Source organism: Aureobasidium subglaciale, assembly GCF_000721755.1.
Source record: "Aureobasidium subglaciale EXF-2481 unplaced genomic scaffold scaffold_0, whole genome shotgun sequence".
NCBI lineage: Eukaryota > Fungi > Ascomycota > Dothideomycetes > Dothideales > Saccotheciaceae > Aureobasidium > Aureobasidium subglaciale.
Window position 1 is genome coordinate 1,099,322 of NW_013566995.1, and position 18,217 is coordinate 1,117,538.

The window sequence follows — 18,217 nt, forward strand, 5'->3', positions numbered from 1 at the left end:
CAGCTCGAGGATAGCTCATTCCATCAAGGGTCTACATGACTGCAGTGGTGCAAGCCGACACCGTTACCAGATCGATAGACAAAGTAAACGACCAACGTTTACGGCTCTCATTCAGGATTCGGTACTTGGTATAGCTCGTTTCGAGTGTGGTTCTGGCCAGACTTGGGAGAAAGCAGGCTTCTCCACACAATGTAGCTGGAGAAAATGTACTTTTGTGACGGCGAGGCTTCCTATCAGTAAAACCGTTATGTTGATAGAGGCGTTGGTTGAACCAACGGCTTCGGCTGTGAGGCTTCGCGTGGCAGCATTATTTGGCGAGGAGGCACTGCTTGAGGACGAGATGCAAAGGCTGTCTAATTTTGTAGTATCAATTAGACAATTCGTGTTCTGTCCAATATACTTGTCCATGGTTGAGCTCAGCTACTACAGGTTTCAACGTGCGCGGAGCTTGGTCGACGACGTATTCACCCTTGACGAGAAAGAAACCCAATCGCTTACTTACCCGTCCATCCATGTGCGAGCATGCGAAATGTAGGAGTCATACGTATAACGTGTATGCAAGTCGACATGAGCGAGATAGGTATCCAGAAAATGGCTTGGGCTGCGATGTTGAGACATGCAACGGTTGAACTTGCTCTCGCTGAAGGTCTCGACCAGCAGTCACTCCGGGATAACACAAAACTTATGGGGAACTCGCGGACGTCACAGTTGCTTGAAAATACAAGTGCGTTCCATATGGTCGATGCTTCTCGCTCTTTTCAAATCGAAATTGTGGATGTTGTCCACTCTGTGTGGCTACCGACAATCTATCCCAAGCCACAGACATCGCAATGGACGCAACACGGGTTTGAAAGATATGGTGAGTATTAATTTGTCGATATGGTGAGGATGCTAGTTGCTCATCTCTTCTTCGACTTTGTGTTGTTCCCCCACAGAGCCTGCAGTTTCGATTCTGCCTTCTTCTCTTTCTTGTCGAAAGGTCCGTTGTAGAAGTCCCAGAGAACACGTTTTGAATCTGCCAGCTGTTAGATCATCATGTCGCGAACAGAGCAATAACCAGCCACTTACATGCGTGATCGGGTGCGAACTCAATACCATCGGCGTCCTTCTTTTTGGCCAAGTTGACAGCCTCTGTGAGTAGAGCCATACCCTCGCCCTTGCCACGGTATCGCAGTCTTACTGCCCAGCCTCTGATCTCGGCTCTCCACTTGCGCTTCTTGCCTTTTGTCTCTCCGTCGACCCAACCCACAATTATCGTTCCAATAATCTCTTCGCCGAACTTCGTCACAAGAACATCGGCGTCGTCGAGCAAGCTGATGTGTACTTCTTCGGCGATGGTGATGTATGGGTTGGTAAAGCGACGGACGGTGACCATGGCAGCCATCAGGAGACCAGCCGAGGTTGTGAACAGGATACCAATGTCAGAGCGTGTCTTGAAGAGGTAGTTGCTGACTACTGCTAGGAAGGCGAGGAAAGCAGCCAGGTTGTATGGGTTGTACATCAAGATACGATTCGCGGTTTGGCGCATCTGTGCAATGCCATCTGCTACCAACTTCAATGCAGCCAACTTTTCCTCTTCGGTCTCTGCGAGATATGTCTTCAGATCTGGCACGCCTGCAAGAGGGCTTTCGGGTACGTCCGATGTGCTGTCAATTGCGTTCTGCAAGGGCGAGGGCGGGCCAATTGACGAGGCACTTGCCCTCATACTCGGCGGTGTTGACATTGGTGAGGGTGGAGGCGACACGCCCAGGTGGATATTGGTTCGAAGGGAAGTGAAGAATGCTATGGAGGACGAAACATCAGTCTTAAGGACAATTTGGGGAAAAGCCCAAGACGTTGAAAATAACAACAGTCTCGACGGATTGAGCTTTATGCATACCAGCAGAAGTTCTAAATCCCGGAATCTTGTCTCCTACGGTGAACGATTGCGGGTTAGTATATGTAAAGTCGCAACTATCGTCTAATTCGACACGAAAAGATCCTTTCCAGGAGTCCTTGACAGCAAGAGAGGGCGAGGGAGAAGGCGTAGAAACGTCGACGAGCTGGAGCTCTCTTCTTAAAGTTTCCAGACAAACGCGGTGCCTCTGGCGGGGCACCATTTTCGCATCTCTTCTCTCGTTGGCTCTTCTGCTGTTGCAAGAGCACGTGGGCTGTTACTCAAATCAAAATTTTCTGTCTATGGACCTCTCACGGGCCTTGAGACGACTGTCTTTCTTCAGAGGAGCCTTCGTCCTTACAACAACGTGCGAGGAGCTGTTCTTATGACTGGCTGACTGGTCACGCCAAGACGTTCGAGAGCAAAGATAGCGGCCGATAGCGTGATCCTATCCCACAACTCCCACCGTGCTAAGATTTTGTGGAGGTTGTTGGTATCGTGATTTCTCGACACACTGATTGGTTGTGTCCAAAGATTGCTGGAGGAACGCTTCGGGCGGACGAGCATCTACCGAGACTTATCGTCGAACGCATGCGATACTGCAAGCAGCCGCATGCAGTGACAAGACAACCCAGATAGATATGCACGCACATTAGCATGGCATAGATAAGTCAGTGGGAGCTCTATGGCCAAAGCCAGAACGTACGACGACTATTGATATCTTCTGTCATTCTGTCACGATAACACGCAATTGGCGAAAGTGGTTGGTCGAATGAGATTTCATGCACACAAAAGAAACAATGGCAGCCTGTGGGCAAGAATTTGTAAAGTATTAACTACCTGTCTCATCCAATTCGTCTCAATCGTTGATTGTCTGTCGCTTGCGCCGGAACATCTCGCCTTTAGTAGCAAAAAACCCAAACGCCTCATGTGCCCTTCATGTTCAACTGTACTCTAGTGCCTTGTTCCGCAGACCGTAAACTCGAATCAATTCTTCAGACCAGCTCAAGTCGTGGCAGGAAGATTAGGAGAATTCTACTTCTTTGGTGGTGCTTGAGCGCTACCGCCTGGTTCAAGAACGTGGGTGTGACCAGGCGCGTGATAGCACTCACCGCCCTCTTCCTGTCTGCACACATACGCGTTCTGAACCCAAGGGTCGGCAAGAATCTCATCCATGGTTGCACGACGGCGCGGGTCAAGCTCAAGCATACGACCAATAATGTGTCTGGTATCGCGTGGTAGCAGTCTAAGCAAACGTAACGGACCCTTGATCTGTTGACTTGCTTGGTCTCCCTGGGTGACTGAGCCGCCGTTCTCTGTCTTCGAGGCTCCGTTACTGACAGATTGCCTGGACTGAGCAAGGAGCTGATCTTGATTATGATCCGGAGGTGAGACGAAGAGCCTGTAGGAGTTGTCGGAAATCCTTGGCGCCTTCCAAGGGAATCTGCGCAAGCACATGCAACAGAAAATAATGGCGATCGACCAGATATCGGCGGGTTGCGGGTCGTATCGCGAGTTATCGTAGACCTCAGGAGCGAGGTAGGGATCTGAGCCGACAACACCTAATAAAACGTTAGCTTGATGCTGAGCAAAGAAGACCCGAGCAACATACCTGTGGAGAGTACAATGTCGTTCTCGAAGGGGTATCTGAACACTACAGCACTGCCGAAATCGATAATCTTCATGATGCCGTGGTCGTTAACCACAACATTGTCAAGCTTGAGGTCACGGTGTGCAAGGCCCATGCTGTGCAAATACAGAACACCGCTGAGGATTTGCAAAGTGCAGCAAGTGATTTCATCGCGAGACATCTTGCCAGTCATGACAATTGCGAAAAGGTCGTAAGGAGCGTACTCCATGACCTCGAACCAACTGCCTTTCTCATGAATAATATCAATCGTTTCAATAATGTTGCCATGATGGAGAGTTGAACCAATGCAGAATTCAGCAGTAACCTTCTTGTTGTACTCTCTTTCGCTCTCGTACGTATGTCGAGCTCGGAACTGCTTAACGGCAAAAGTCTTGCCATCGGCGGTTCTCTTCATCAGTCTGACAGATCCGCCAGCTCCAGAGCCAAGGACTCTGCCGAACTTGCCATACTTGGAAGCCAGTCCATGGTCATCGGCGAACGGCAGACTCTGGGATTGGCTGGTCGGTGTCGAACTGCCGGTTCTAACGGGCGAGTTGGCACGGCTCTTGTCTTTCTTTTCGCCAATCTTGAAGAAGCGCTTCAGGCTGACCTTGGAAGCAGACTTGTCCTTGTCCTTGATAGTGTCATCATGGTGATGGTCATGCTTCTTGCCGCCGAAGAAGCTCGTTCTCTTGTCCGAGTCGCCGGGTGGCTTGAGGCTCGCCGAGCTCGAGGTATTTACAGTTGCTGGGAGCGAGACCAGCGAGGTACCAGAAGTGCTGTGTCCCTTGCGAGGGTCTCTGTTTCCAAAGCGGAAGCGAGCGTCGATGGAATCTACGTTACGGGTAGGAGGGGCTCTCTTGCTACGAGCATATGGATCGTCCTTGTCGCCCTGGGGCCATGGCTTTGTATACGTTGCCGATGGTGTGACAGTTCCTGAGCCGGTCGGGGTGCTTGCTCCCGACGCATTGGGGCTATGGTCACGGGAAGGTGGCATGGAGTCACTAGTAGGGCCGAGGGAGAACCTGGGCTGTTGCTTGGGATGCGCGGATACACCAGTCTCGTCGGACGAGGGGACTCGCGAGCCAGGCTGAGGTGAAGCGGACATTTGAGGAGTAACAACATCCGCTGCTGCTCTTGCTTTGGCCAAGTGGGAAACGGAGGCAGCTGTGCTGGCTGCAGGCTTGCCCTCGCGAGAGCGGGACGCCGACGGGGTAAGGGGCGGGGAGTGGAAGGTAGAGGCAGGAGGAGATGGGCGAGGAGAGGGATGTGCGGAACCGGCATGCATGACAGGTCGTCTGTGAGATTGACCCGAGGGCACCTGTTCGGCGCGTGTCAGTAGTGAAGTCGGAGTTGTACGAGGCACGTTGAGTGGAGACATACTCTGGATACTGGCTGGGAACCGGGCAGCGAGACGGGCTCGAACGAGTAGTGCTCCATGCGCTTTGATTGCAAGCCATTTTGGAGCGTCGTCTTGAGTTGTCTCAGTTCCTCTTCGGCCTCGGGCGTCAGGTTCTCCCTCTGTCCATCGTGACCGGTGAGAGAGCGCACGGGTGAGAGGTTTGGTTCGGGTTCGATCTCCTGGTTCTGCGTACTAAAGCGAACAGAGTGATCGCCCTGCGAGGGCGAGCCTGTTCCGCGCTGTGAAGACATGGTGCGAGCAGTCGTGACGCGGTGCTGCTTCAGCAAAGCGGTGACGTTTCAGTCGCAGAGGCCGTGTCCTCTAGGGTCGACGGCGAGAGTGGGGTTAAGAATAGGCAGTGGTGCTTGTGGATTGTCGTGACAGTCCCTATAGACTCGGACAGGAGAATGATGCGTGTATGCGAGAAGACGCGGGCTGATGCTGCTGTTGCTGGCTGCTTGACTAACGAAACGCCGCTTTAGATCAAACGGGTCCACACGGGGTCGCTCTAGTCGGTAAATGCACGTTCAAGCAGGTCCGAGCGATGATGTATAGATACTGGGTTGTCGCAAAAGCTGTATGCGAACATGTATAGATCAATGCCTTGTCGACCGGTGTAGTGGTGCGTGAGGAGAAGGAGGGCGATGATCAGGCCGAACGAAAGCTACCATCTTGTTCACGTCATAATTTGACTCAGTAGGCCGCCAACGGCCAAGGCAAAATTTTAGCAGTTTCTTCTTCAACCTCTAGCAGGCAAGAGAAACCGTTCGGCAGGATACGGGTTTGGTTTCTTGGGTGAGTGAACGCCAATGTATCCAACAAGCAACCATGAAGAAAATTTCTGCCATCCAATCTCATTAGCTGAGGTGGTGCAAGAATACAGAGCGCAGAGAGGTGCCTGCCCCTCGTTTCCACTCTCACATCCTGGACGAGCCTTGATCGCAGACCCTACAAGGCTTGGCCGAGGCATCGGTGCTGAACAGAGATCTCTGATCCCGGCACGACATCAAGCATGCGCCCACCCGCCATTGGCGCCGGTGCTTGTGCAAGAGGCTCTGGATTCGTGGCTTGCACGCAGCACCCAGCACCCAGCACGCCTCACTGGTTGAGACCCTGCGCGAACACATCATACCTGCATGTGATGCTCAAGCACCAGCTGACTGAAGAAATGCCCATGGATTTGCAAGGCAATTGACCATGCAATCCCTAGTCAGCTAGGGCTGATCTTTGCTACAACGCCCCGCCTTTGACTGCTAATGAGCTCAATCAAATACTGCTCTGCGAGCTCGACTGTCATGTATCTAATGAATTTGCTGGAGCCTTGTACGTGGCACGGCAAAATCTTGGAAGTTATCTGTAAGGACTGCGAAGAGCAGAGAGCAATGGCCGTGCCTTCGAGTGTGAGGTTGCAAGTGGATTACGAGTCGCCCAGTCAAGCTGTGGCGCGGCCTTCGAGCTCATAAGACCCGGATGGATTCGATCTACGCACGTTTCGCGAATACGCGTAACTCGACACACCTTGGTGGAAGTGCCTTCGGATGGGAAACGTAGATAGCATCAGTATACAGGAGTAGTGTTTAGGCAGCTTCTAGAAAAAACAACGGCAAAATCAGCATCCGAGAAACAACAAGTATTCTCGCCATGCAATCTCTCTCACCCCACGTCATTCGCAAATTGGGCTGTAGCCCAGTCCGCAAATAATCTTGTGATAAACCGCCGAGGAGCAGAGAGCTATTCCTCTCCTTCAACAACCACAAAAATCCAGCAGCATCAAGTCACGTAGCATCACGTCAGCAACCTCACATACGCATAGTCTTTGATCAGTTGCCGTCGCTATAACCATACACCTACCGCCAAGATGATGAATTGGGCGAAACAACAGTAAGCTGCACTGCAACGAGCACTGCACCACCACCACTAACCGCGACCCAGGCTGGCCAACGTCGCCGGCACCCAGGAGCCCATCTATGGACCCTCGGCCATCCAGCCCGTCAGCGAGCAGGCAAAAACCACACCCTACACGGAACTCACCAGAAACGACATGAAGTGGATCACTATCGATTCGACCTGCGTTGAGACTCAGACCTGGTACTTCATGACTGACAGTGGTCACATCTGCATGGTCCAGGTCATCTATAGCAACGTTGCGTGAGTTTACACCTGTGGTCCAGCGCTTACACCATCTGACAAGTCTTAGCGGAATCAAAATCACCACCCAGTTCAACACAAAGATCTTCTACAGCGACGGCAAGACTCCCAACCTGTGGTCGTCCGACGCTCTTGAGAACCACAGCTTCGACGAAGGCAAATTCAACTTCCGCGCAAAGGGATGCTCGACCGAGCTGAACGAGGAGGGCAACAGCTACCACATCAAGTCAAACACAAACAAGCAGAGCATCGTCGACCTCACCTTTACCCAGACCGCTCCCGGTTTCGTCGTCGGCAACAACGGTACGTCGAACTTCGGTACCGACCCTAAGAAGCCCTGGGGTTCAATGAGACACGCCTTCTGGCCTCGTTGCCAGGTCGAGGGTAACATCATCACTCCTGCTGGTCCTCTTGACGTCAAGGGTAGAGGTTTCTTCGTCCACGCTCTCCAGGGCATGAAGCCCCACCACGCTGGTAAGTGTGCCCAACTGACACACTCCTTGAGCTCATACTGACTGTCGCAGCTGCCAAGTGGAACTTCGTCAACTACCAATCCCCCTCATACTCCGCCGTCATGATGGAGTACACCACCCCTCCCTCATACGGTTCAACTGTCGTCAACGTCGGTGGCATCGCCACCGATGGCAAGATCCTCTGCGCAGGTTCCTCAAATAGCGCAGCCCACAGCGAGATCAAGGGCGACCCCGAGAACAACTGGCCTGAACCTGGTGCCGTTTCCTTCTCATGGAACGGCACTGACGCCAACGGTCAGGCTGTCGTGGCTCTTGTCGAGGGTTCTCTCGGTGAGAGACTCGACCGTGTCGACGTCATGGCTGAGGTTCCCAAGTTCGTCAAGCAGATTGTCGCTGGAGCCGCCGGTACCAAGCCCTACATCTACCAAGTAAGTTCCTGACAGCATTTTCCCCTCGAGGAAACATCACTAATTCACCATGCAGTACGGTCCCAAGCTTCCCATCAAGATCAAGATTGGTGGTGAAGAGAAGACCGAGGAGGGTTCCCTCTTCACCGAGGCCACCTTCATTTCATGATTCTGAATGCTTGCATGTATCGATTACCAATTGCCAAAGGGGGTTTTTCTAGGATGGTCCGGGAGTATATTCTCGTTGGGATAATTATCATTGTAATAATACGCTTGGAGGAGCGTACGTAAATACCAGTTTAACTCAACACAGACAAATACTTGTGTCTATGCGTTAATGACCAGATTCTCGTAATGCACAATCAATTCGCCCTTCTCAGTAGCCGGTCTTGCTGCAGACACTCCGACCTTGAGTTCTGCGTCTTTGGGCAAAGCGTTCCACCACGTGATTTCTCTCATAGGATGGCGCTCGCCATCGTCGCCAATCAAGTAAACCCATAGATGATCATGCTCAACAATCATCTCAATAGTAGCAGATACCTTGTCAGCCGCAACAACCGGGTGTAAACTCCAATCTGACCAAATATCTGTCGCCACAACGCTGACACGAGGCTTTCCGTTCAGCATCTCAACTCCGGTCTTGACCCATTTGTTCTGCTTGGAGTTGGGGATGTCGATGATCATGCAAAGACCGCCTTGATCGTAGAGTACAGTCCAAGGTCCGGAAACTGTGACTTTTGCTGATTTGAAGTCCGAGGCACGGATTGTGCGGTAGATGTGAGGTGTATCTGTTCGGTCTGTTGATGGAGGGATGCGCCAGAGGTCTGTGTTGTCGGGGCATCTCAAGTCGAAAGGCTTGCTGACATCCGGAATGGGATGGTCATAGTGTGCTGATTTGAAGGAGTCGGTCATGATGTCTGATTGGCAGATTGGCAGATTATTTCCGGTTCAGATGGATGATGTGAATGACCAGGTACAAAGACAGCCTTTAAGTACTTGGTATCAGTCAGGCCTGGCCACGTCTTGGTTTTGTGGTTGAAGCTCTTGGAGCTTGACTGCTTGGAAAGCTTGGGAAAGTCGGGCCGTCGGACCGGTGGTTTCCTCTCCACGTTTCTCCATGTGCTCATGCTCCTTCTGTTTGGAGGAAGACGGTCTCCGGATCCCGGACCGAAGTGCTTTCGCGCTTGAGACTTCCTTTTTCGGGACTGCAAAAGATACTGCTACATCATGACGCCTCTTGCACGATTAGAAGATGCCAACTTCTCATTCTTCGTTTCCACCTGCCAGGTGAAGCCTGGATGCCTGGTGTCAAGATTTCTTGATACACCTTCATCTACTTGCTCGGAGTATTGATTGCGATAGTCGAGCACTCATCATGTCAACTTCACGGCGGAACAATCATCAAGGCTCCTCAACAGCCGTCATGGAGCTCGAGCCTGTTCATTCTCCGATACAAGCATCTGAGAAACACTTCCCAGCAGAGTCAGGCCGAAGACTCGGTCCAGATGACTTCGACGATGATCTTGATCGGGATGACCAGAACGAGACTCTGCCCTCTCCCACAGTTGCCTCTCATGAAGTTCTCGAGAAATGGAACACACCGCGACCGAACATGTACCGGACATTTGCTGCCTGCTGGGGTTTTGCGATCATGGGGATGAACGATGCGACTTACGGAGCCATCATCCCATATGTAGGCCTGCCTGACTGCAAGTCCTCCTATTCGTTCACGAGTTAACAATCAAAAGCTAGAAATACACTACGACCTTTCGTATACTATCGTCTCCCTGATTTTCCTCAGTCCTCTCATTGGATACAACTTGTCGGCCTTGCTGAACAACAGTATCCACCTCAAATTTGGACAGAGAGGCGTGGCCTTCATCGGGCCAATATGTCACCTATTGGCATATATTGTCATCGCAGTACATCCTCCATATCCTGTACTAGTTGTAGTCTTCGCGATTGCCGGCTTCGGAAACGGCTTGGAAGATGCAGCTTGGAACGCGTGGATGGGTGCAATGGCGAATGCTAACGAAGTGCTTGGTTTCCTTCACGGAGTGTATGGTCTTGGAGCTACTATCGCTCCCCTGATTGCCACTTCGCTGATCACAAAAGCTAATAAGCCCTGGTGGACTTGGTACTACTTTATGGTATGACAAATACTCAGGACAATCCATCTTACATTGCTAACGTTGGCTGTAGATTGGTTTTGCAGCCCTCGAGGTTGCCACGAGTCTGTGGGCTTTCTGGGGACAAACTGGAGAGGCGTTCCGCCTTGCTCATCCTAGAACTACAGACCAAAAAGGCAATCGAATGAAGGAGGCCTTGCTCACCATGCCTAGCGCTCGAGTCACATGGCTATGTGCCTTGTTCCTGCTAGGCTATGTTGGCATCGAAGTCGCACTCGGCGGTTGGATTACTACCTTCATGCTTCGAGAACGTAACGGCAGTGCATTCGCCTCTGGAATGACAGCGACTGGCTTCTGGCTAGGTGTCACTGTTGGGAGACTGATATTAGGCTTCGTCACGCCACGTATTGGTGAGAAGTTGTCCATCGCCATTTACCTTCCGATAGCCACTGGGCTAGAACTACTCTTCTGGCTCGTCCCACAGTTCTACGTCTCAGCTGTAGCAGTCGCGTTGCAAGGCTTCTTCCTAGGTCCACTGTTCCCTGCCGCTGTTGTTGCCACGACCAAGCTATTGCCCAAGCATCTACACGTTTCAGGCATCGGGTTTGCAGCAGCGTTTGGTGGATCGGGAGCTGCGATTTTTCCCTTTGTCACTGGTGTGATTGCACAGTCGAAGGGTGTACAGGTTCTTCAACCGATCATTCTGGCGCTTTTGGTGGTCATTTGGCTATTCTGGATATCGCTTCCGAGGATTGAGAAGAAGAGAGACTGAAGTGTACTCAATCGCATAGGCACAGTAAACAGACTGGTCGTCATGTCGTTTATCTCACCGAGCCATGGGGGCGGATGCGGACATTCTTTATGCTTGACTACTACCCGATGCCAGGCGTGTCATGGATCGTGGTCATGATGTGGTCGTGATATATAACATATGTATGAACCATACAGCGATAGGCTGAGAAGCCGAACCCTCTATAGCATCCGAAGTATTGATAAGAGCCTGTTCATCAACATCGCCATATTCATCATCTTCTTCTCCGTCCTCATCGTGACCGTCTTTGCACGCAGCCGAATTCTTGAAGTGTTCAATTATCTCATCGAACCCATCAAAAACACAATACCCCTTTCTCTCCTTATCAAACGCCTCCATGATGGAAAAGTCCTCCTCCGACATCGCCACCTTCCTTACCTCCTCCTGCGACATAGTAGCAAGAACAGACCAAAAGGATTCCACCAACTGATCATTACAGCCAACATGTTTCCGAACCTCTGCGCCAAGTCTATCACCCCCTACAGCTACAATACCACCAATCTCACACAACGCAACAATGGCATTGACTCTTGACTCTTGATGACTCTGCTCTTTGATCGCATTCACGATCTTCGCGATTTCCTTGTTTACAAGCTCGGTGGCATCCCATGCTTTATTGTATTGTTTTGCATCCGACAGTTTTTCCCATTTCACATTGATTACATGATGTACTTGATCGACATTCTTCTCAAACTCTTGCACTGTGGCATTTTCTTTTGCGAGTTTTCTCTGGGCTGCTTGTATTTTTTTTCCGTTCTTTTTGCACAGCGACGAAATCTAGCGCTTGGGTCGTGTTGGAATGAGATGTGTAGATGTGATCGTGGCTGATTGCGGATTGAATGAGTAGGTTTCTTAGCGAGGTTTCGTCAAGTTTTGTGACCATGGTGATGATTGACAGGGTTTCTGCGGGTGTTCTTTGGGGGTAGGGGACGAGAGCGAGGTTGGAGAAGCTGGGAGGTTGGGAGATTGTGTGGGTGTGGCCGAAGGGGAGGTGATTTTGATATTGCATGGGTGGGTCGATGCGTTGGCGTTTGTTGCTCGTTGCGGCTGCCATTGTCGAGGATTATGCGGTTGTGGGTACTAGTCGATCTAGAGATCGGAGACGAGAAATCGGAAGAGATGCAATGAAATGCAAAGACTGGTGGTTAACAGAACAGGACATATGAAGCTGATAACAGACTATTCAGGATGGTCTATTATGGTATGTTGGGAATTGGCAGGACGAATACAGAAGTGCTTGCGAAAGCATCTATGGCTGGAACTTTCTGGGGAGACGCGTCGCGCGTGTCTTTCGTATAGACTCTAGACGGTTGCTGAGCTCACCACCCTGTCTACATATTTGGAATACCTTCGACTGTGTTCTGTCGTTCACTCGTAGGCTGGAATGTCCTTAAAGAGAGCCTTTACATCCTTATCGATATACCAGACTCCTCTTGAGGTGTCCTGCTAGCGACGTTCGTCAAGTAGACTGATCTGGCAGGTTCGGCTTTGATGCTTACCACTTCGTCACATGCGTCGCTGTAAAAACATGCCCGCATCTCCGCCTAAGATGTCTTCGACACGATTGTTGTCTAGACAACTTTTCGGTCACTCAGAATCAGAGAATACTTCGTGTAGTATTCATGTCTATCTGTCCTTGCTCTTGTCCCAGCAGCAGACAGCATACTGATGGTTCGGATCTGCGGAAGTTCATGCTCGTGGAGAAGATGGCGAGATATCTCCGACCCCACAAGATAGCAGAATCTGGGGCGTCGCCGGCTTCGGGGCAGAACTTACTTCGTCATGCCGAGGTCTTACCCTCTCGATACAGTATCGGCAGAAGCAGGAGTTGACGTAGGTGACTTTTGTTCTTCCATCTTGATATTTGCCGCTGATTTCTGTATCTCAATCAGTCTCTTATGCTATACTCTAGTGGTTTCTGTATATATCGATTGTCATCAATATGTCCGAAAGATTGCCTCACGATTTGAACTGCTTGACCATCTCCGAGCTGCAGAAGCATGCTGCGGTTATGATGGACAAGCAGACTCGTGATTACTATAACGAGGTTAGTATAGCAAATATAGAGCTTGGAGATGAAGCAAAGCTAAGTCGACTCTAGGGTTCTGATTCTGGCAGCACACTTCAAGAGAACTTGGACGCTTATGCCAAATATCGCATTCGACCCAGAGTCCTGCGAGATGTATCAAAAATTGATACCAGCGTAAACATCTTTGGACATAAGAATGCCATCCCGTTGGGAGTGGCACCGACAGCGATGCAAAGGCTTGCTCACTCCGACGGAGAGTTGGCAACGGCAAGAGCCTGCAAAAAGATGGGCATTGCGATGGGACTTTCTTCTTTTGCGACCACCACACTAGAAGATGTTGCCGAAGCGAATGGCGAAAACCCGCACGTGCTACAATTGTACCTCTTTGAGGAGCGCGACCATAGTGTCAAGCTGCTGAAGAGAGCAAAGGAAGCCGGCTACAAGGCCGTGTTCCTCACTGTCGACACACCTATCCTGGGCCGCCGCAATCTCGAGATTAGAAATCAGTTCAAGTTGCCAGCGCATCTCAAGATCCCCAACTTCGAGGAACAAGGAGACAAGAAGCCAGAGGCTGAGGCCGAACAGAGAGGCCAAGGCAAGACTCGAAGAGGCAGCGAAGCTGGATATACCGACAGTGAGGGCAAGAGAGTGGTACCGACTGGACCCATCACATTCCACTCGCACGCAGCAAACCCAACACTTTCCTGGGAGCGGGATATCGAGTGGTTAAAGAAGGAGTGTGGCAACGAGATGCAGGTTTGGGTCAAGGGTATCGCTACTGCAGAGGATGCTTTGCTGGCAGTCCATCACGGCGTTGATGGTATCGTTGTGTCCAACCACGGCGGACGACAGCTGAGTAAGTATGTCACTCGTATAATCAGAGACGATGTGCTAACTGATATTTGCAGACGGCGCATTGGCAACGCTGGACGCACTTCCCGAAGTAGTGGCAGCAGTACAGGGCAAGATTCCCGTACATGTCGACGGTGGTATTCGACACGGCACAGACGTCTTCAAGGCATTGGCACTCGGAGCCGACTTTGTCTGGATCGGCAGACCAGTGCTTTGGGGACTGGCATACAAGGGACAGGAAGGAGTTGAGCTGTGTTTGCGCCTGCTCTCGGACGAAATCAGGCTTGCCATGGGTCTCGCTGGTGTTACAAAGGTCGACGAGATCTCGAAGGAGTATTTGGTCAAGATTGACAAGAGTGGATTTGTTGCAAGACTGTAGACGGTTGTCTTTGTAAACATTGTATATAGTCTTTACGTGATGCAATTATTGTACAAAGCCGAAGGTGCAACAAGCGCGAAGCTTCGTTCAAGAATGAGAAGGAGCGACTTGAAGCTCGACACGTCAAGCTCCCAAAAAGTGCATTCTGCATTATTTTACCATTTTCTTGCGACACTCTATACATACCACACCCATCTCCATTCCCACCCAGACAGAAATAACTCGACCGAAGCCGATCGCAGCTCTTCCCCGTTTGCAGGCGCATCGACGCGCATAACCCACCTCGACCATGCCGGTGCCCGCGCGCAGTCGCCCAATAAAGAAAGATCACTTCTCTCAAACCTTCAAAGCCCAAAGACCCGTCCTCTTCAGCGAAAATGCGCGACCGAGCACTATTCCTCCACACATCCGCCATCTAGCCTGGTCGTCGACGGGTGCCGCTCTGGCCACAACCGCCGGCTCAAAAGTCCGTATCTGGAACCCCGATCGTCCGAATGTTAAGAGCAGTCAGGAGTTGGTGGGTCATGTCGGAAGTGTAGAGAAGATTGTCTGGAACCCTGTACGCGAGGGTGAGGTCGCGACCACGGGAAGCGACGGCACCGTGAAGCTCTGGGATGTACGTGTAGGACCTGGTGCGCACAACAAGGCTGTGCCTGTGAAAGAGATTGCTTTGGGAGACGGTGGTCTGTTCCTGGCATGGAGTCCCACTGGTCAACATCTGGTGGCTGGACGTAGGGACGATGTCATTGTGCCCATCGATGTGCGTATGGGAGCTATGGCCAATACTGAAGACTGGATCATGCAAGAGGGTCGCAAACTGGGTAGTGCCCAGACAAATCAGATGGCCTTCTCAAACTCTGGTCGTGAGGTCTTTGCTACAACTGGCGATGGTACCGTCAAGGTATTAGACTGGCCGAGCATGGTAAGCATCTTCTCACACATCGACGAAACACAAGACTAACGGATTGTCGCAGACACTTCTACACACCCTCAATGCTCACACCAGTGCCGCCTACAGTGTCCAACATAGTCCTAACGGAGACTTTGTGGCCGTTGGCGGCGGTGACTCTCTCGTCACCCTCTGGGACACGACAGACTGGGTTTGCAAGCACACTATATCGAACATGGCTGGTGGTATCCACTGTCTCTCCTTCAGCTTCGATGGCACATACATCTGCGGTGCTCACGGCATGGACAAGGACGGTGACAAGGGCATCCACGTTGCTTGTGCTCAGACCGGCGAGACTGTGCATACCTTCGAGACCGCCAACATTATCAATGTCCTCGCATGGCATCCACTGAGATACTGGTTGGCTTATGCTGGTGATACCGGCGGTGTCAGAGTCATTGGTCTGGGAGGAAATCTTTGATTGGTCTCATCTCAAAAGCTTTTTGTAACAAGAGTCCCACGAATCTGCTTTCTGGACCTAGCGAGGCGTTAATCTGGTATATACCCACTGCGATCAAACGTTGCTTTCTCTGCTTTCCCAGACCACTCGATCATACTGGTCGTTCGCTTTCGTCCTCCGAATCTGACGGCTCACCAACGTCTGGGAGCTAGTCGGGATCCGTCTTTTGTTGTCAGCTTCGATGATGCGGAACGCTTAAATAAATAAGACTGTGCCTTTGGGCAGGTCTTTGTCGCAGGGCGCGTCTCCGCCGGGGATAATAGTGCTTGTGCAGTATTCAGCGGAGGGAAGATGGGATGAAATGACCGAAGTGGATGACCAGAGCATATCTATCAGACAGCAATTACCAGGAAGTGAGTCCGAATGCCTGTTATTTCGATTTGCAATGGAAAGCCGCAACGAAGCCATCCGACATGTCTTTGTCACATTGAAGGACTGCTCTAGGAAGACCTCATGTCTGAATGCAAAATCATCAGGCAGGAAGAAGTCATCTTCCGATGAAGGCTTTCGTACACATGGATAATACTCTTGTTCATGCAGCTGGATGAATTCAACGTCCGGTCTTATCGTACACGTCGAAGATGTTGTTGTGCTTACACCGTAGCTGAGCCTGTGTACCTACAACCTAGTTTGGGGAGGCATGACCGTTGATGATGTGTGCGCAAGAGTAGATAGCTAAAGGGAGAGCAAGGGTGGACAGCTGCCTTCCACGATCTCGGGATCTGCCGAACGTGTTCTCCCCAACTCAACGCAACTTGCGGCTCAACTCAAATCGCGTCTCTTGCATGGACATACCGAAATCATATCGTCCGTTACCTAATGGAGCAGATCAGTGAGGATCAATCTCAGCCTCAAAAAGCACCAAGACTGGTGCCACCTCCGGTTCTGGGCAAGAAACTGTCAAAGCCACAACGGAGTCTGCAATATCATATGATGGAACAAAAGATCTCCAGTGCTGTCACTGATTACAAGGCTGGCAAATATGCGAGCTTGGCTGAAGCTGGCAGAGCTCATGAAATTACCGAAAGGGCTGGATATTTTCGACTTCGTGCTCGTGCAGCTGGTAGAGCGTCCAAATCTGACCGACTTAAAAACGGAAGCCAACGTCTCAGTCCAGAGCAGGAGATCACACTCTGTCAATATGTTGGCGGGCTAGGAGACAATCGTACGCTTCACCGCAAGATTGGCGAGAAGGCTTACAGCATGTTATGCGAAGAGCTTACCTCAGATGATCCACCGCCGCGACCTCTTGGGAAGCAATGGCCCGCACGGTTCTTGGAACGCAACCCAGGTATCATGGCAAGTCGTCAAAAGCCTCCTACCTCACCAATGTACGGAGAGATAAGCGACGAAATAGCTTCGCCTATACCTAGAGAGGAAGTTCGTTCGATGGAGATGACCAATGAAGAGCCGCACTTCCTTCTCGATTGCCAAAGGTTCCTCGACCGACCCACTGAGGCCGATGTGACGCCCAGCCAGATCTCAACTACCCACACAGCCCCTGCAGAATCTCAAAACGTCTTGATCATCGCAAGTGGAACGGATAGTATCGACAGAGTTGCAGCCTCGCCGACGGCAACCCCTCCAGATCGGCCATCAATGGGATGCTCCGCAACGAACTCCTTCTTTTCATCCATCAAGAGTAGCCTTGCTGAACAAAAAATGACCTTCTCGAGCCGTCCGACTTGATGGTCCCTGAAATCCACAAGCGAACATCGCCGCGTTATGTCACCCTGCAAAACAGCCACAACACCAGAATCTACTTTAGTTGTGTTTGACGTGCACAACTTACCACGCTTGCGAAGAAGGACCTTCAATCTACCCGCCTTCGCTAAATGACCAAGACGAAAATATTGGGCATGAGCAGCTGTGCTGAAACGTCATAGCCACAATTGCACACATGTGTGGTCGTCTAACGAGCCAGGTCTTACGGCTAATGTGGATTCCGCTGGCCTGAAAGAGCAGTTGCGGTGTTTATTGACACGGTGATTGTTCAGGCGTTTTCCCCCTTCCGCTACCACTCTCTTGTTGTGGACTTTGCTGCGCCTCGAAGGAACACAAGCAATGAGGGATTTTTGGCAGTAAAGGAAAATCTTGACATTCAGAAACGTCAAACTCACCGCAGATTCCGCACAAAGCAATTTGTGATGTATGCATTTCCTACCACTCGGAGCGATGTCCAGTTACTCAGTACACCATTGCGCCACCTGTACGACACGCTGCAGCCATGCAAGATGAATGTTTACATCTCTGGAGAGATTTACTATAAGCTCAGCCAAGCATTTTGGCGAACTAACCAGCGTCTTGGCAAGGCTTGTCTTACAAAAATGTGGTTGGGGATTGGGGAAACAATCACAAAACACTTTCTTTGCCAGCTCGCAAATATGGCCTTCATTCGTCACCGCTGATACGAGGCGAGATGTATGCAGGGGAAAGTTTTATTGTTCTCCGTACCCGGCCGTCAATATTTGAATACTGAAATGCCCGGCGAATTGGGGATTGGTCGATCAGAAAATAACGCAAGCTGCACAACGGTAGAGGCATGTGAGATTGGTGGAGATCCAGAATGCTCGAAGGCTCGTAAATCCCTCACGGCAGTCCTTACCAACGTGGCGTCGCAAGCATTGCAACCACGACAACAGGAGAAACACACTCGTAATGGATCTGAAGCA

The 18,217-nt window shown here is 51.0% G+C and overlaps 9 protein-coding genes across 9 annotated transcripts; 5 read left to right on the forward strand and 4 right to left on the reverse strand.

Annotated features, from left to right (window-relative positions):
- Nucleotides 1-899: 899 nt before the first annotated feature.
- On the reverse strand, nucleotides 900-1,723 carry AUEXF2481DRAFT_425 (uncharacterized protein; the record flags this gene model as incomplete). The annotated part of the gene is made up of 2 exons (XM_013493477.1): nucleotides 900-1,015; nucleotides 1,069-1,723. The coding sequence occupies 2 exons, from the start codon at nucleotides 1,721-1,723 to the stop codon at nucleotides 900-902; spliced, it is 771 nt and encodes a 256-aa protein (XP_013348931.1).
- A 1,188-nt stretch (nucleotides 1,724-2,911) lies between these two features.
- Nucleotides 2,912-5,159, reverse strand: AUEXF2481DRAFT_24821 (uncharacterized protein; the record flags this gene model as incomplete). Its single annotated transcript, XM_013493547.1, has 3 exons — nucleotides 2,912-3,438; nucleotides 3,489-4,827; nucleotides 4,890-5,159. 3 exons carry the CDS (start codon nucleotides 5,157-5,159, stop codon nucleotides 2,912-2,914), a joined length of 2,136 nt encoding a protein of 711 aa, XP_013349001.1.
- A 1,233-nt stretch (nucleotides 5,160-6,392) lies between these two features.
- On the forward strand, nucleotides 6,393-8,184 carry AUEXF2481DRAFT_139612 (uncharacterized protein). The gene is made up of 5 exons (XM_013493548.1): nucleotides 6,393-6,789; nucleotides 6,841-7,056; nucleotides 7,106-7,530; nucleotides 7,581-7,957; nucleotides 8,013-8,184. Exons 1-5 carry the CDS (start codon nucleotides 6,767-6,769, stop codon nucleotides 8,103-8,105), a joined length of 1,134 nt encoding a protein of 377 aa, XP_013349002.1. The 5' UTR covers nucleotides 6,393-6,766; the 3' UTR covers nucleotides 8,106-8,184.
- AUEXF2481DRAFT_34721 (uncharacterized protein) lies at nucleotides 8,043-8,982 on the reverse strand. The gene has a single exon (XM_013493549.1). The coding sequence runs from the start codon at nucleotides 8,846-8,848 to the stop codon at nucleotides 8,264-8,266; it is 585 nt and encodes a 194-aa protein (XP_013349003.1). The 5' UTR covers nucleotides 8,849-8,982; the 3' UTR covers nucleotides 8,043-8,263.
- A 329-nt stretch (nucleotides 8,983-9,311) lies between these two features.
- AUEXF2481DRAFT_24824 (uncharacterized protein) lies at nucleotides 9,312-10,837 on the forward strand (the record flags this gene model as incomplete). The annotated part of the gene is made up of 3 exons (XM_013493551.1): nucleotides 9,312-9,629; nucleotides 9,685-10,086; nucleotides 10,139-10,837. 3 exons carry the CDS (start codon nucleotides 9,312-9,314, stop codon nucleotides 10,835-10,837), a joined length of 1,419 nt encoding a protein of 472 aa, XP_013349005.1.
- A 66-nt stretch (nucleotides 10,838-10,903) lies between these two features.
- AUEXF2481DRAFT_695687 (uncharacterized protein) lies at nucleotides 10,904-11,930 on the reverse strand (the record flags this gene model as incomplete). The annotated part of the gene is made up of 2 exons (XM_013493553.1): nucleotides 10,904-11,605; nucleotides 11,643-11,930. The coding sequence occupies 2 exons, from the start codon at nucleotides 11,928-11,930 to the stop codon at nucleotides 10,970-10,972; spliced, it is 924 nt and encodes a 307-aa protein (XP_013349007.1). The 3' UTR covers nucleotides 10,904-10,969.
- An 888-nt stretch (nucleotides 11,931-12,818) lies between these two features.
- Nucleotides 12,819-14,136, forward strand: AUEXF2481DRAFT_45502 (uncharacterized protein; the record flags this gene model as incomplete). The annotated part of the gene is made up of 3 exons (XM_013493555.1): nucleotides 12,819-12,923; nucleotides 12,978-13,761; nucleotides 13,814-14,136. The coding sequence occupies 3 exons, from the start codon at nucleotides 12,819-12,821 to the stop codon at nucleotides 14,134-14,136; spliced, it is 1,212 nt and encodes a 403-aa protein (XP_013349009.1).
- Nucleotides 14,137-14,231: 95 nt separating this feature from the next.
- AUEXF2481DRAFT_139647 (uncharacterized protein) lies at nucleotides 14,232-15,935 on the forward strand. Its single transcript, XM_013493556.1, has 2 exons — nucleotides 14,232-15,058; nucleotides 15,111-15,935. Exons 1-2 carry the CDS (start codon nucleotides 14,426-14,428, stop codon nucleotides 15,504-15,506), a joined length of 1,029 nt encoding a protein of 342 aa, XP_013349010.1. The 5' UTR covers nucleotides 14,232-14,425; the 3' UTR covers nucleotides 15,507-15,935.
- A 429-nt stretch (nucleotides 15,936-16,364) lies between these two features.
- On the forward strand, nucleotides 16,365-17,234 carry AUEXF2481DRAFT_24828 (uncharacterized protein; the record flags this gene model as incomplete). Its single annotated transcript, XM_013493557.1, has 1 exon — nucleotides 16,365-17,234. One exon carries the CDS (start codon nucleotides 16,365-16,367, stop codon nucleotides 17,232-17,234), a length of 870 nt encoding a protein of 289 aa, XP_013349011.1.
- Between the last annotated feature and the right edge of the window lie 983 nt (nucleotides 17,235-18,217).

What these genes read in the sequence shown, in the direction of transcription:
- AUEXF2481DRAFT_139612 (XM_013493548.1), top strand. Translation starts at nt 6,767, where the DNA reads ATGATGAATTGGGCGAAACAACA. An exon ending in ATGAATTGGGCGAAACAACA is followed by an intron (nt 6,790 to 6,840) that starts GTAAGCTGCACT and finishes ACCGCGACCCAG; the next exon opens with GCTGGCCAACGTCGCCGGCA. An exon ending in GTCATCTATAGCAACGTTGC is followed by an intron (nt 7,057 to 7,105) that starts GTGAGTTTACAC and finishes GACAAGTCTTAG; the next exon opens with CGGAATCAAAATCACCACCC.
- AUEXF2481DRAFT_34721 (XM_013493549.1), bottom strand. Translation starts at nt 8,848, where the DNA reads ATGACCGACTCCTTCAAATCAGCACACTATGACCATCCCATTCCGGAT.
- AUEXF2481DRAFT_139647 (XM_013493556.1), top strand. Translation starts at nt 14,426, where the DNA reads ATGCCGGTGCCCGCGCGCAGTCGCCCAATAAAGAAAGATCACTTCTCT. An exon ending in TATTAGACTGGCCGAGCATG is followed by an intron (nt 15,059 to 15,110) that starts GTAAGCATCTTC and finishes GGATTGTCGCAG; the next exon opens with ACACTTCTACACACCCTCAA.